Consider the following 15,819-nt stretch of genomic DNA (forward strand, 5'->3'; position numbering starts at 1 on the left):
TCTCCGCGACGAAAATTCGGGGTAAATAATGCAATGCAATCAGGCGTTCGTGGTTGGACCGCCGGGGCTACACGAGGTTCCCCGCCACGCTTTGTCTCGTGGCGATTAGCGCATCACCAACTTCGTGCTCCTTGCCCTTTTGGGACTGCATAATTGCGGAGCGAAGCGGAGCAATTAATATCAGTTATGTCAGCCCCGCCGGATGCATAAAATCAGGCCATCAGGCAGCAAATTGGCACACCGTAAGCACGCGTTTGCAGGGGCACGAGAAGGTCTCTAAATCGCTACCAAGAAGGTAGGTTATATGAAATTCTATACTACTATGCGCCATCTTACTGGGGTATTGCCTCCACCATGCCTAATATAGGGATGTCGAAGGCCAAAAGTACCCGCTGACTCTCGACACATTCTTAATTAATCAGCCAATCGGCAAAAATCTCCTCCGTTTGTCTAATTTTGACAGAAACCGGATCGTGGTATTAATGTCAGGCAGAGGGAGTATTCATCAGTATAAAAATTTCAAAACCATGTGGACGATATCTAGATCAGGGCTGTCACATTCAGATCCAAGTTTAACTTGACCTATCGGTATATATTGCCAAGCCAAGGAGGGCCCCTGTTAGAGTTCCACAGCGTGGAATAAATAACCATAAATTGCTCTCTCCCCGGGGCCCTTCAAGTTTCGGTATTGAAAAAGCAAGCAATTCCCGCCTAAGTTGAAACGGCTATTTCAAGTTCATGAAGTACGAAATAAAGACAGCTTGAAGCTCGCCCAGTAGAACTAGTTTGTTACGAGAAACGACAGCTAATTCTCCCTGTCTGCGTGGATGACACGCTATTTGACCAGCCCGACCGCCCGGCTCCACCAGCCACGCGCAAGAAGAAATCTCCGTTACATCTCACATCTCACCTGCAGGAAGACAATTTTTCACTTCCAAGGTTAGTCCAGGGGTGTGGGATTTCAATTTCGAGTTTCCCTTGCTCGATCTCGCTCGGTTAGCTGCAACTTTTTGGCCAGGGCACCTATCACGCCAGACACAAACGGGCAGCTTCACGACCGAGCTGCAGCTCCCCGGTCAATGTCGTCCGAAGCCTTCACTGACGGCGATGCTGATGGTCGCGTGGATGAGTCGACTGCACTGTTAGGGTCCCAGGCAGCCACGCGTTCGGCAGAACGCGAACGCGACTCGAGCTCTCCCTATGGTTCATCGCCTCAAAACGACACTGCTGATGACGGCGACGAGGATGAGAAACCTCTACCCATCACCCAGATCCTACTGCTTTGTTATGCCCGAGTGATCGAGCCATTGGCCTTTTTTTCCATCTTCCCCTATGTCAGTCAGATGGTCCAAGAAAATGGGAACGTCCCGGACTCGGATATCGGCTTCTATAGCGGGCTAATCGAATCGCTATTTTCCCTGACACAAGCCCTCGTCATGCTTTTCTGGGGCCGAGCAGCCGACCGTATTGGACGTAAACCGGTGCTGGTCTTCTCCTTGTTCGGGGTGACTTTGGCAACTGGCTTGTTCGGAATGGCAAAGAGTATCGCACAGATGATCATGTTTCGATGCGTTGCTGGTGTCTTCGCCGGAACCATCGTTACTATCCGCACGATGGTGGCCGAGCACAGCACGCGCAAGACCCAGGCTCGTGCATTTAGCTGGTTTGCTTTCAGTGGCAACTTGGGCATATTCCTAGGGCCGCTCCTCGGTGGTGCCCTTGCTGATCCCGTGCGTCAATTCCCACGCGTTTTTGGATCCAATCACTTCCTCAAGGTTTACCCCTACGCACTTTCAAGTCTAGTTGTCGCAACTATCGGAGCTACCGCTGCCATTTCCAGTGCTCTATTCATCAAGGAGACTTTGAAGAAAGAGACACCTGCCGCGGAGGGTGATGGTGACGAAACTGCATCCACCGCGCCCTCCCGCAGCGGTGACCTGACGACTTGGCAGCTTCTGAAATCCCCAGGCGTAGGCACGGTGCTCTATGTGTACGGACACGTTATGGTGCTCGCATTTGCCTATACGGCCATTATTCCTGTCTTCTGGTACACTAAAGTTCATCTGGGTGGCTTCGGCTTCACTCCATTCCAAATCTCCATAATGATGGGACTCAATGGTGCCGCACAGGCTGCCTGGCTTCTCCTGGTATTCCCTCCGCTGCAACGGAAGATCGGATCGAACGGGGTTATTCGCCTTTGCGCCTATTGTTATCCGTTCTTCTTCCTATCCTGCCCCCTTGCGAATGTCCTCTTGCGCATGCACACCGAGGGCTCGCTCAAGGTTTTCTGGGTCTTCGTTCCAGTTTTATTGGCTATTGGTTGTGGTGTCAGCATGAGCTTCACGGCGATTCAGCTTGCTATCAATGATGTCGCGCCCTCGCCAAGGGTTTTGGGCACACTGAATGCTCTGGCTTTGACAGGTGTCAGTGCCTTGAGGGCTTTCTCTCCAGCCCTTTTCACAAGTCTTTTTGCAGTCGGAGCAAGAACTCAATATCTCGGAGGGTATGCCATCTGGATACTTATGTGTCTACTTGCTGCTGGTCTGTCGGTTGCTGCGAGATATCTGCCCGAGCCCAAGGAGCTCCGCAAGCGGTGAAATAGTTATAGAAGTGGAAAATCCAAGGGCACACCAACCCGGAATTGTCCGAAATTCTACTCCAAGCGTCTTGGCATTTCATCTTTTTGTTGTTCAGTAATATATCTACCGTATAAAAGTGTAATTATTAATTTGCACAACAGCTTTTCGAATTTCAAAATAACCCGGGCGAGATTGTCAATGTGAAGCATATGAGAACCTAGTATTGTGTCGAGGCAAATACCAGCTGCTGAGGCCAGAATCGACATATAAAACACTAGCAGTCCTTCGCATTCGCAGTCTACAATGAAATTGCCTATTTCTCTAGGGCTAGCGTATCAGGTTGGGAACGACGATAAATTCTGCCAAGAGTGACTTTGATTGGAGAACGATGCTGGAAAGAAGAGTTAGAGTGCCCTACCCATGTCGACCATCTAATAGGTCGTGAAAGATTCAATTGCCATGTAGTGTGCTGCATAGGGCTGCATAGAACCTAACCACTCATGAAGGATATCCTTGTCGCAGCAATGCCATAATTTGGCCTATTTATAATTTAATGGCTGTTCGGTAATTATGATCGATATTCCTTAAAGTTATACTTCCCCGGGTCTTCATTCCTTGAGTCTAAGATCGTCCTATAATTATTAACAGTCAGCGAGAGGCACTATTGATAGGCATAATGCTCGTGGATATTGTCCATTCCGCCTGGCGTATAGTATGTGTGATCCCGATGTGAATAGGCGCCTAAAGGCTAGACCGAAGACAATTCATGCGGTTTGTTGCGTGAAGATCGAAACACTTATAGCTCGGAGCTGCGCCGTGAGATATATGTGCGCCTGGTCTGGCCTTTGTTCAAGGCTCTCAATCTCGCCCCGACGCCGGGACAACGCCGTAGTATTCGCCAGGGGTCGACGGTAGTTACTGATCCACCGGACACTTGCCCAGGTGGTGGCCTTAATCCTTGGCGTTTCTTAGTGTCTCCGCTCGGAGTAACCGAGCCTCTGAAAAGCCAAATATTCTGTAGGCGATGTCTCGGCGGCCCCAATCCTGGGATTGGAATTCTCAAGAATATCATAGTCCGAATTTTTCAAAATTCCAAGATATTAGCGTGTCTCCGTGGCAAGCCGATAGTTCTAATACCGGTATCTGCGAAAGTCTTGATATCCCCAAATTTTCAAGATATTTGGGAGAAAGGACATCAGATTTTCTATACTGCATGGAGTCTCATAGCAACATTGAAGCAACATTGAATGTTGAGATAGGCGTTTCGATTGCCTTAATTTGGTCTAACCAGCACGATATCCCAAGGAGTAACATCGGTCACTACCGAAATTTCCTGCCAAGTCGCACGCAGGTATCTTAACTAGGGCGAAACCTTCCTTGCACGGCCAAGGCCCCGATTTCCGACATGATTGGTTGCTGATCTGGCCCTAGCCTTTATCAGATCATCTGATATGAGGGGCCCTTTTTTTGCGGTATCGGCGTTACAGCTTGCATTTTCGCGTGGCAAGACATTTGAAATTTGCCGCTGCCCCTTTGAAGCCGTATGGACGGATCTCGTTTTCATAAATTGCACCACGCCCTCCCATGATTAGACCTTTCCTCCTAGAACTGGATCTCCTAGAAACCCCAAAAGACTAGACTTGAATCTTCTCGTCGATATCAAGTATGGTCGCGTCAGAGCAAATCTCACGGAGCAAAGACTCTCAGGGGGATGCTGAAAAAGGAGACGTTGTTAGTCAGGTCGTCAGAGACACTGACGATCATCTCGATCTTCCTGAGCGAAAAGACTCAGACGGTTTCCAAGGGGGTGTGCAACGTGTGAGAGCCATTACCTCGGTTTGGTCTACCAAGACGTTGATTTTAACTTTCGTACTGTGAGTTCCCAACCCTATACATTCCCAAAATAAACACTCCGGGGATATCCTAGTTCTAATCAATCAAGAACAGCCTTTATCTGGTTTCATTTGTGGATGCACTTCTTACCTCGGTCCAGACGTCCCTGAACCCCTATGTCACCTCGTTCTTTAACCAACATGGCCTTCTGGCTGTTGTCGGCGTTGTTTCCACTATCCTCGGTGGTTCATCAAAACTCACCCTCGCTAAAATAGTTGACATTTGGGGTCGTGTCGAAGGTTTTCTCATTATGCTTTTCTTAGTCACCATCGGGTTGATTGTCAAAGCCACGTGCAAAAACGTGGAAGCATATACTGCCGGGCATACATTATATTGGGTCGGTCATATTGGAATCCTCTATGTTGTCGAGATCATGATTGCCGATATGACCTCACTCAAGAATCGAATGATTATAATCGGTCTCATGGGAACCCCTGGAATCGCCTCCACCTTCGCAGGTCCCAGGATTGCCGATTCGTTCTGGAATGAACTGAGCTGGCGATGGGCATTCGGATCGTTTGCCATTATGCTTGTTGGTGTCTGCTTTCCGATATTCGCTGTGATGATGATGTTACGGCTAAAAGCGGAGAAGAGTGGAGTGTTGAAGAAAGACGAATCTACAAGAAAATGGTGGCAGTCCATTGGTCACTACGCCATCGAGTTCGACAGTATGTCATTTTCCTAAGTTGTCACACTCAATACGGACTAACAGCTATATCACTTCTTAGTTATTGGAATCGTCTTGATAACCGCAACATTTTCCCTGATTCTTCTACCATTCAGCATCGCTGCGTATGCCCCCAAGGGATGGGCTAGTGGATACATAATCGCCATGGAAGTCCTCGGTGTGGCTTGTGTTCCGGCGTTTTACTGCTGGGAGCGTTTCTTTTCTCCCGTGCAATTTCTCCCGTGGAGGTATTTGAAGGAGCCAACAATAATTGGGTCATGCTGTTTATATTGCATAATGTTCGCGTCGATCTTGTAAGTCTCCTTCTCTCAAATATTATGAGCACTTCTCGTGGACTTGAGGATGTTTGACTAATTCTGAAACCAGTATTTGGAATGCCTATCTCAGCTCATATCTTCAAGTTGTGAACAGACTGAGCATCGAATCGGCCAATTATGTTGTCTCTGCGATGTCTCTGACCTCATTCATATTATCACCCGTTATTGGAACGTAAGGAGTTTCCCATTTTCAATCAAGTCTCTCGCCCGTCTGACTGTCACAGAATTATCCGATTTACTGGCGACTTCAAGTGGACCTCCATGGCTGGAATTCCGATTTTCCTTCTTGGAACCGCTCTCCTCATTCCATTCCGCCGGCCTGATACTCATGTTGGCCTCATTACTTTGACTCAAGTTCTAGTCGGTGTGGGGTCTTGCATATTCTCAACTTGCGGTCAACTTGCTGTCATGGCAGTGGTTAGTCACCAAGAGATAGCGGTTGTCACAGCCGTCTGGGGCTTGTTTGGTGCTATTGGGGCTGCGCTTGGTTTCGCCATTGCGGGTGGGATGTGGAACAATATCCTTGAGAGCCAGATCAATGCAAGACTACCGGAGGAGAGCAAGCACTTGAGTGCAAGCATCTTTTCTAGTCTGGTAACCCAAATGTCTTATGAAGATGGCACCGCTGAGAGAGCAGCCATAGTTGGTGCGTATGGTGACGTTCAGAGAAAGATGGTTATCGTGGGAGTTTGTCTTACACCCATCTGTGTTCTTTGCACCTATTTCTGGCGAAATGTCAACGTTAAAAAGCTTCTCAAGGAGCAGACAGCTGGCAATGTGTGGTGAACTTAATACTCGTTCTCACTAGTAGCTAGCTCGAATATATGATAAATGATCTCTTTCTCAGCATTTAGATTTAATTACTTCCAAATGCAATGGCGGACCGATAGCCGAAATTGATAGTTAACTACAGTTGATATGTTGATGCCCGAGGCAGCGAAATCGCCTTACCTGCATTCACTTTCGTACTCCTCTCTCTCTCTCCCTCCATACCCCCATTCCGTGCTTCGAATTCATATCCCTCTCGCAGACTACACAATTCAAAGCTCTTTCTTCCGAATACCAAGAATCAGACAATATTCATGTTTTGTGGTTTTCCTCCTCCTTCGCATTACAAGCGTGCCGATCGACTGGGGCAAGGTGAACCGACCGAGACAAGATGTCAAATAGCAACAGCAGCAGCCCCGAAAACACGTCGAACCAGATGGAAGGCTACATGATAAAGGATTTGTGGAAGCAATATCGGGTTGCTAACCCGGTCGATCAGTCAACATACCTTCGATCCGATTCGATCAAGCTTCCGACAATGGAGACAAAGTTGACGGGTCCCTCCAATTCGGTGTATGGAAGGAGAATGTCGAGACTATCCTAAGATCGAAGAGTATCTTTCCCATTATTAGCAACGAGATCATTCGCCCGCATCCTGAGGACGAGACCGCCGAAAAATGGGAGAAAGTCAGGTCAGCACGCAGGTTGCAAACTGGCTAGTCAACAATATTTCGCGCAAGATTTTCAACGCCATTAAGGAGACTGGGAAGGATTACGCTTTTGCCGACGATACCTACAAATTGATCGAGGAGCAGTTCGTGGGTTACGGGGTGTTCGAAGACGTGTGGGCTGCCCGCAGGCTGTGGTTGATGCGTTTCGACCAGTATCCCACCGTCGATGCCTTCGTCAGTGCATTTTGCGAGTGTGCCAATAAAGTCAATCAGGGCTCCTGCATGGTCAGCCCATATATGTTGACAATGTGGATGCTCGGAGAGCTTTCTGAGAAGCACCCGGATAGTGTGGACAAGGTCCTCCAGTTGATTCATACCCGGAATAAGGACAAGAAGCAGTTTGACCAGGACGACTTTGAAACGGCCGTGTGCGATGTAAAAATGCATTATCTTATTTCCAACAGGTACTAGATACATACGTCATCCACCACCGTTCATAGCGTCGACTCCACATCCCCTCGATAAACTCCGTAGCACAGAAACTAGTACTTTTCTTGCAACATCCTTTTCAAATAATTACCTCTGCCTGGGACTGTAAACTGACACATTGGTCTACAAAATATAATTAAACTTCATCGGAATTGAACAAGGTATGGAGTTGACAATGACAATAAAAGCCACCTCACGAGGGAGCAGAGCAAATGCAACATCTGAGCTGCAACGCGTATATTAACCTGAAGGTCAGTCCGTATAGCTATCGCAACAAGAGCGGAAGTTCTTTTGCGTTCAAAACTTTTATGCCTTTAGCTTCCTCCGGGGAACACAGCAAGATTAAGATTAATAGCAAATTAGGTCCCTACAGAGTTTCCAGCTATTTCCCGCAATACCATATGCGCAACTAACGATCCATATTTCTCCAATTACCAACAGTCGGCAATACTATTTCAGGTTTTAGAGCAAACGAAAAATACAGATATCCATAGGCTTTTAGAATGCGGTTAAGTAACGTTCTTGTGATAAGATCAACTTGAATACAGCTCAATTTGAGAATTATTTTCAAATACAGGCTCTACAGGGCTGACCTTTTTAACTCTCGATTTTAAGTGATTAACTCAAGCTCATGTACCTATAGGTCAAACTGATTCCACAATCTGCCTTGTAGAAAAGCTCATCGTCCTTGTAGAGCGATTTGAACCGGCTATAGCAGGGTTTCGGTTTGGGTTTGCGACGAACTTGGCACGCAGAGCGGCTCGAATGTCCTCTCTGCTTCTATTTTTCCATGTGGGATATCCAGCCTGACTAAGTGGAAACAGAACAAGATTTTCCGGGCGTGTCATAAACTCTTCAACATCTGGGGCTGTGCTCGCAGTAATTATATCGAGCTCTTTTGCAATTTGGCGACAGTACGACGTCAGTGGGAGATCATTCACGTCATGGCCAAAAGGATTCTCGATCTCACTACCGATTGTGAGAAGACCAATGATAATATATGCAGCAACTGCACTCACTGTCAGCAATAATTTTTTTGGAGATCAAAGTCAAGTCATTTACCCATGGAGGCAGGTATAGTAGTCCAGTCCAAAAATTTATAAAGTTGGAAAGGAAGTAGCATGACGTATATCCAGGATATCTGAGCGATAGCAATGCTATAAGCAGCAGGAAGAGGCGTATCAAGTACCCTCTCTGTTCCAGTCAAAATCTCATTGAGTGAGGCAATTAATGTCACTAGATATCTAGGTTAATACAGGTTAGAACATTGGTGGCTTTTTGACCTACTTGTTTGACCCTGGAATTGAGCCAGGGAAAGCGTGCCATTCTTGACACAGGAATCAACGTAGGATGATAAATGGACAAGAATCTCAACCGGAAGATGCCCAAGTGGCTTTTTTGAACGCTTGATCAATTTTCGCGGGTTTGATTTGGCAAATGACAGGCTCAGATATTCACCCATTGACTTCCATGGTGTCTTTTGGTGGGGATTCAACGTTTCCCGATCGTGGGCATCAAGGGCAAACGTATCTAGATGGCCGATTAGTCCTGCCAGGTCTTCGTATGCAACGTCTGGTTCAAATCGAAGTTTGTGTTTTAGAGCCACCGCGAATGCGAGAATCAAATTGAGAGCAGATCTATCATTTCAGTTAGTAGTAAGCTTCTAACCTCCGCTAATCTTACTTACAGCTTTCTTAGGAGGTCTACATTTCCCTCTTCTTCTCTTTCATCAATATGCACCCAAATAATGCGTGCTAAATTGCGCGAGGTTTGGACAAGGGAGGCCCAGTATTTTCGTCCATCTGCCCATCTTGCATGGGGTCAATGAGTTTCGGCCAATGTTGATGTCTTTTTGCTACTTGGGCTAACCTTTCATAGGCAGTTGAGCCACGGAATGACAATGACAGGCCAACCAGGAATCCGAGTACGGTAAGTAAAATATTGTTGATTCCGACTGGCCGGAGGTGAGAATCCAACTTTGTTAGTCGATGAATGGGTTAGAGGGGCGGTCCCAACGAGCAAACCTACGATCGTGATAGAAATGAGACATGCAAGTAATGAGGGTTGCCCAGCCTCCGACAATCAACAAAGGTATGATCAGTTGAGGCATTATACTGCCTTGTATTCTCATAACAATTGGCCATTTGGAGTGTTGGGTCATATTCCGGGGCCCGTGCTAACGGTTGATAGCATGTATTTAGCTGATCATGGTCGGTATTCTTTGTCAAGATTTTTCATTTTCACATACAAAGTATCTTTCTATTTCACTCCTGTCTTCAACATGAAACTGTGAATCCCGGGACTCTGCTAAATTATCCAAAAAGCTAGGGCGTCGCGAGGCCCTTCCAAATGACTCCCACTCCTTTGCACCACCGGATTGTGCATCTGGCGAGTCGACATTTTCCTTTTGGCGTGCACCAGTCGAGTTGAGCGTGTGGGTTGGACGGTTGTTATCCGATGCGACCTGTCCCTCGTTGTCTGACATTATTGCATAAATACCGTTGGGGTATAAAAAAAACAGGAATGAGAAAGAGAATCTTTCATCGGTCGGAAACTATGCCTGGTCGTGAAAACAGAGGCAAACAATTATAAGTCAGGTAGAGACGGATTTAGAGAGATCATCCAGCTCAAAATACGTCATCTGGTAACAACTGACTACTCGTATCTGTCCATCTACCTGCAGCTTCCGTCGTTGAGTTAACCTGTGCCGTCCAGTCTGTTGTATCACCCAGGGAGCTACAGCGCTACTTCCATCTCGGGAAACGGCTATAGCCACGCCAAGCCAAACATCATGAAATTCAATTGGTTCTGTTTCATATGGTCGCCATTGTACACGATTCAGCGGGGTCTAATGCCTGCACTTGTTGCGTGAAATGGTCGCGTGAATGCCCCGCGCGGATAGCCCGATTTGACTGGGATCGGCGCCAATGGCGTTGCAAATCTTTCTCTCTCGCCAAAGACGCATGTATTCCTTTGAGATACCGATTTTATTTTGAGGGATCAGAATATGAGGCCAAAATAATGTATTTATTCATGGACCAACTTGAACAAGGTAGCAGCACAATATATTAAGCATACAGCTCCAGGACCTACTACACTTAACTAGTACTTGGTCGCGTGCCAGTGGCAACACATCAACATCGCCTAGGGGTCCTACCCCCCCGAATAAACTTGGAAAAAGAGCGCCTCGTCTTGGAAGTCGTTTAACATGCCCAGGTGAACGACCTCGGTGAACGACCTCGGGAGTCAGAATTAAACATAGAGGAAATCAAATTAAAACCAAACGATGCATTTAGAGAGAAACCACCAATTTTTCCGAGATCCTTGTGCGGTCATAGTGCTAGTAGTATATTCAAAAATATTTAACACCCTCCAGGGCTCAGTGCCATTTCAGCCATATTAGCGCCTCATTCAGAACCGCGAGTTCCAAATGCAGGGTCCAGGGGATGATAGTGCTATATCTCGAGAGGAGATTGAGATCAACAACCCCAAAGTTATAAAATTACTTTATCTACTATATCAAGGGGATGCCTAGTACATACGACCATAGGGTGTGGAGAACAGGGCTTCCCGTCCGCTCAGCCGTACTTAAGCCACACGCCGGCAGGTTAGTAGTATGGTGGGTGACCACATGCGAATCCCTGCTGTTGTATGTTTTTGTTTTTTTCTTTCTTTCTCAAATCTCCAGGAACTGGAAACCCCGGGATGTTATGACACCTATCGCATATGGAGAACCTTGAAACAACTTGAATGATTTCCAACTTGAAGTTGGTGCACAGAACTCGGACGAGATATATTTATTTCCTGCAGCTGTAATTCTTCTAGTACAATGAGAATAGTAGTATCTTTGAACTTTTCAGTGGCAAGAATCTGTACCGCTGGACTCGAAAATTTACATACATTTCGTTGCTTGTTTGGAGTTCAAGTTGCCTTCGCAATCTGTCGGCCCCATCCAACGCGTCAACACGGCTGGGTTCAAGCCCCGGACGCGGAGCTCGGGTCTCTGGATTGGGGGCCTCCACATGCCTAGCGTCAGAGCTTGGCGAACCGGCTGAGATCTTTGCCTAGCCGAGCCATTCAAGGGGCCACATCCCTATCCCCCATTCTGAATCGCAAGCAAATCCAACACGTGCATGCCAAACGAATAGTGAAAGTTGCGGCATGAAAATCGAACTAGATGAAGGTTCATGGGTCGAATATGAGTATGAATTTAAATGTGAGTAGACTTCCTCAAAATGCTGGTTCAAACTTTCATCAACGTCACTGGCGGTGGCAATGACTAAGCATTCTGGGGCGTGGTTGCATTGGGGCAATTCATGCAAGACTAATTAATACCCGAGATGGTGGCCCCGGTTTAATGCGAAAATATTTAGAGATCTCCCGATGCCAGCCTCACAACACCCCTGGCTCCCTCGCTCATGTCAGTTACCGTGAAAAATGGTAACTCTTTGTTTTTGATCAACTATGCCACCCAGATCCTCTGCTTTGTCGTCGTGACACCGCTCGTATGGTTGCGGATCTTTGTTCGGTGGCGGTTGAAGCCCGCCCTGGGAATTGACGATGGTATGAACCCTCGCTGCCACTAGAATGGGCTTGGCTAATTTCAATAGCGGCATGTGTTATCGGATGGGTATGGGAAAATCGGCCATTCGCTCACGTGGCGGTTTGACTAACTGGACTTTTACTAGGTTTTATTCATGGGATATTGTGCGAATGCCTTGATATGTGAGCTACGTTAGAAACTTCTTTCGGTTTGGATCGAACAGTTAATAATAGCCTGAGTTGCAGATGGATTCTTGGGGTGCACCGTACAACCCTCAGAGTTGAGCCATGGTGAGTTTGAGCAATGCATCAAGGTAAAGACAATGGTCATCCAACAGCAAATCTCTGAATAATTTAGCTCATCAGCCTCGAAGGTCTCCTATGTGGCAACTGCCATTTATGCACCCACGGCTCTCTTCGTCAAGAGCAGCCTGATTTATGTTCTAATACGGGTATTCCAACCATTTTATACAGGCATGATAGCCTTGTACTGTCTTCTTGGTGTGACAGTTGGTTACTACGTCATAATCACTTTCATCAAGATCTTCATCTGCAACCCCGTCTCGGCCTATTGGCGACAATCTGAAAGCCAAAATGCGACGTGCTTGAGCCAGCCCGGAGTGATCATCGCAGATTCTATCATCAGCTTTCTGACTGACATTGCCATTTTCGCTTTCCCGGTTGCCCTGACCTGGACCTTGCAAATGCCGATTTGGAAGAAGATCCGTGTTGTTTTTCTTCTCGGTCTTGGAGGCATCGCCGTTGCTTTCAGCCTCTTCCGACTCGTCATCGGTGTTCATGAGAAGAATAGACCCCACGAAACGACCATATATATGAGATCTATCTTGACAGCGTGCGTAAATCCCCCTTGGTGACTGGAAAATATTTACCTAACAGTGTCTCAGAAACGCGGAGATTGGTCTCGGTCTTGTTTGTGCTTGTCTCCCAGCCCTGAATGTTCTTACAACACACAATAAACAGCGCGCGCCCGAGGCAAAAGGAATATTCACTCGTCGCAAGAAAAATGCTCAATCAACAAATCGCATATTTGATGGCGACCAGTTTTCGCATACACAACTTAGCAGTTGTGCCCGCCGGGGTTCAACCGACTCCGCTAGTCTCATGGCTAGCCACCAAGCCTCGGGCTTTCCTATCGGTGACGGAAGCGATACGATAATTAGAATGGTTTCATTAAATCAACGCTGGGAAACTGCGTCTCAAAGGTATGTTTGACTACAATATGATGGGATAGGCTTTATTGACATATTGCAGCAACCAGAGAACCGACCGATCTGAAATAATATAATGCAATAATTCTATGGAGTATTCCGATATATACGAGTTATCTAATTCTGAGAAATCTATAAACAAATTCTATGTGATGCAAGTATAGGCGTACAATGCAAGACAGCCTGCTGATTTGCACAAATTTGCCCCTTTCTGTACAAGACAAACACAGGCCCTGCTGGGTTGTCAAAGCTTGATAGGAGAGGTGACGAGTTTCACTTTCTCCAATTAGGCACTGTTGGCACACGACCAACTGTTAGAGGCGGAGTCGCCGTGAATGGCAACGCCCGATACCCAGAGACCCAATACGCACTAATCGAAGTCAAACATTAGTTTAATCGGCCAAGACAAATTTCGAAAGAGCGTTTTTGTATCGTCATCTTAACAGGTAGCAGAGGAAAAACTTACGATGGCGATGGCGATGCCGAGAACGCCGACGTTGATGATTGTCAAAACTGTCTTCCGCCAGTTCTTGAAGTACTGGCCTTGGTTCATGTGGAACCAAAAGATGGCGGGAAGTCCAACTGTTCAATATAAATTAGCACGGGTGTTGGAGTTTCAATGAGATCTCAAGTCTTACAGCTAAACCAGCTTCCGAAAAGCGCACTCTGTTGATTGGTCGTTGGTTAGCAAATAGTCCCCGGTGAAATGTGTGAATATGGGATGCATACAATAAGACTCAGCAAGTCATTGAAGACAGGAATCGACTCAGCAACAACCCAGGACACGATCCACACACCAATGCAGATCGCAACCCATGAGCCAACGGAGAGAAAGCTCCGGCTGTGCATCTTGTCAGATCCACGGAACATGCGGACGTAGATGTATTTGCAGGCGACATGGCCCAGCACAACACCGGAAAGAATAGTCTATTTTGATTAGCGACGCGAAAAATCAAGGATTGCGAAGACTGGAGTTCTACCGTTGGAATAGCAAGGCCCCAGGCGATCTTGCTCATAATAGGGCTCAGTGACGAAATGGCTGGCGACTTGACATCGGGACCCACGTAGTGGTATATAATCAAGGCACTGACGAGGTACAAAACAGTATCGATGATCTGGAGCATGGCAAGCGACTTGTTAAAAGTGCGAGGGTCCTCAGTCTCGGACATGAAGCCAAAGTAAGCCACGTGAGCAACTAAAGACGTAAGTTAGCATTGACAGGTCTTCAAGGCAGATAGGGAAAGTGGAAGTTGCTGATGGTAGGAACCCCTAGGTGGTGTTAGACATACGGTAGGCAAAGATAATGTTTGTAACTGCCAGGAAGCCCTCGCGAAAGCTAACTTCCTTGGTCGCTTCATTCACAACTTGCGTCTTGGTTTCAACTCCGGCGGCGACCATGGTCACGACAGTTGCAACGAAGACACTCACGAATGCTATATGAGTCAGCAATGTTTTCATGGTTTGAAATAATTACTAGTTCACTGAACGCCAAAAGGAACCACTTACAGACGACGGACATCCAGTAAACCTTGTTCATGGTACGAGGAAGAGCGCCCAGGAAACAGATGACCAAGCCAACAACACCGAAGACCAATGTGCAAGTTCCATGGTCTGTTAGAACATTCATCAGGATGTTGAAAGTCAGAATATTGCTGGCCATGAGAAAGATTAGAAGTAGTAATTGGCCGATTCCCAGAACCTCGCGGCCAATGCGGCCCATGAGGAGTTCACCAGCATCTCCCATGCTGTGAACTTGGGGGTGGCGCAGCTTGAATTGGCCAATTTCATAGCCAGTGTACCATGACAAGGCAGAAATAAAAATAATCATGATAGCAGCACTATATTCAAGAGTGAGAAAATTAACCTTTGGAAATCGGATAGAAAGCTTTCACATACGGAACCATTCCAAGCGTGGCCACTGCAGATGGAAGAGACAGAATTCCCACCGAGACATTCTCTGCAATCATGACTAAATATCTTGTTAGAAACGAATGGGGTATATCATTCTATGGGATTAGATAAGGACTCACGCATGCCGCAGTGCCTAGAGATTCCATATCAGCTTTTGGACTTCAGGAGGCATCATAAATGCCAAGAAGAGTCTTCACTTACCACCACTTCATGGTGCGATACTTGACCTCTGCGGTCTCTTCATTGCCAAAAGGTTCTAGGTCCTTGGCCGATAGAGGTTTCTCTGTGTCCTTCTGGAGGGGCTCCTCAACGGCCACCTTCCGGTCGACGGGGTAAGATTCTTCGTCGCTGCTCATAGTGGCGGGTTGATGCTGTCCTTCTCCACGTCAATTGATATGGGGATGATAACCCAAAATAACCAAGTGGGACAGCTAGCCTAGCATCAATCAATGGCGTTGATGTTGTGGGAAAGCAATTTCTAACAGAAATGCATTGGATGTTACCCCGGCCAAGAAAAAATCTGAACGGCTTCGGGAAACCGGGTGGAGCCCCGGGAAAGTTGCCGGATGGCCGGTTGCAAAACTGACGACTCAATCCCCATCTTCGGGTGGTACCGAGCCTAAATAGAATTTAATTTGATATACTGACTATTTAGAAAACATTTCATATGTGATCATAGGGCTCTGCGTGGTAATATTGTGAAATTCACCCGAAATAGTACCATTATTCTCG

At 46.9% G+C, this 15,819-nt stretch overlaps 6 protein-coding genes across 6 annotated transcripts; 4 read left to right on the forward strand and 2 right to left on the reverse strand.

The window, feature by feature from the left end:
- Window positions 1-1,079: 1,079 nt before the first annotated feature.
- On the forward strand, window positions 1,080-2,597 carry N7481_000190 (MFS transporter; the record flags this gene model as incomplete). Its single annotated transcript, XM_057259409.1, has 1 exon — window positions 1,080-2,597. The coding sequence occupies one exon, from the start codon at window positions 1,080-1,082 to the stop codon at window positions 2,595-2,597; it is 1,518 nt and encodes a 505-aa protein (XP_057127241.1).
- A 1,647-nt stretch (window positions 2,598-4,244) lies between these two features.
- On the forward strand, window positions 4,245-6,263 carry N7481_000191 (uncharacterized protein; the record flags this gene model as incomplete). The annotated part of the gene is made up of 5 exons (XM_057259410.1): window positions 4,245-4,453; window positions 4,527-5,140; window positions 5,201-5,453; window positions 5,527-5,649; window positions 5,702-6,263. 5 exons carry the CDS (start codon window positions 4,245-4,247, stop codon window positions 6,261-6,263), a joined length of 1,761 nt encoding a protein of 586 aa, XP_057127242.1.
- Window positions 6,264-6,922: 659 nt separating this feature from the next.
- N7481_000192 (uncharacterized protein) lies at window positions 6,923-7,387 on the forward strand (the record flags this gene model as incomplete). The annotated part of the gene is made up of 1 exon (XM_057259411.1): window positions 6,923-7,387. One exon carries the CDS (start codon window positions 6,923-6,925, stop codon window positions 7,385-7,387), a length of 465 nt encoding a protein of 154 aa, XP_057127243.1.
- Window positions 7,388-8,049: 662 nt separating this feature from the next.
- Window positions 8,050-9,890, reverse strand: N7481_000193 (bestrophin family protein; the record flags this gene model as incomplete). The annotated part of the gene is made up of 7 exons (XM_057259412.1): window positions 8,050-8,414; window positions 8,468-8,641; window positions 8,693-9,042; window positions 9,093-9,215; window positions 9,275-9,359; window positions 9,434-9,581; window positions 9,654-9,890. 7 exons carry the CDS (start codon window positions 9,888-9,890, stop codon window positions 8,050-8,052), a joined length of 1,482 nt encoding a protein of 493 aa, XP_057127244.1.
- Window positions 9,891-11,823: 1,933 nt separating this feature from the next.
- Window positions 11,824-13,253, forward strand: N7481_000194 (uncharacterized protein; the record flags this gene model as incomplete). Its single annotated transcript, XM_057259413.1, has 7 exons — window positions 11,824-11,968; window positions 12,016-12,035; window positions 12,094-12,130; window positions 12,194-12,238; window positions 12,314-12,800; window positions 12,853-13,170; window positions 13,220-13,253. The coding sequence occupies 7 exons, from the start codon at window positions 11,824-11,826 to the stop codon at window positions 13,251-13,253; spliced, it is 1,086 nt and encodes a 361-aa protein (XP_057127245.1).
- Window positions 13,254-13,462: 209 nt separating this feature from the next.
- N7481_000195 (uncharacterized protein) lies at window positions 13,463-15,443 on the reverse strand (the record flags this gene model as incomplete). The annotated part of the gene is made up of 10 exons (XM_057259414.1): window positions 13,463-13,546; window positions 13,643-13,758; window positions 13,815-13,842; window positions 13,906-14,103; window positions 14,157-14,371; window positions 14,466-14,609; window positions 14,683-15,014; window positions 15,073-15,145; window positions 15,207-15,220; window positions 15,289-15,443. The coding sequence occupies 10 exons, from the start codon at window positions 15,441-15,443 to the stop codon at window positions 13,463-13,465; spliced, it is 1,359 nt and encodes a 452-aa protein (XP_057127246.1).
- Window positions 15,444-15,819: the final 376 nt, after the last annotated feature.

This window comes from Penicillium waksmanii (assembly GCF_028829765.1).
Source record: "Penicillium waksmanii strain IBT 27052 chromosome Unknown utg000001l:1.0-4852451.0:1.0-4856178.0, whole genome shotgun sequence".
NCBI classification, from domain to species: Eukaryota; Fungi; Ascomycota; class Eurotiomycetes; order Eurotiales; family Aspergillaceae; genus Penicillium; species Penicillium waksmanii.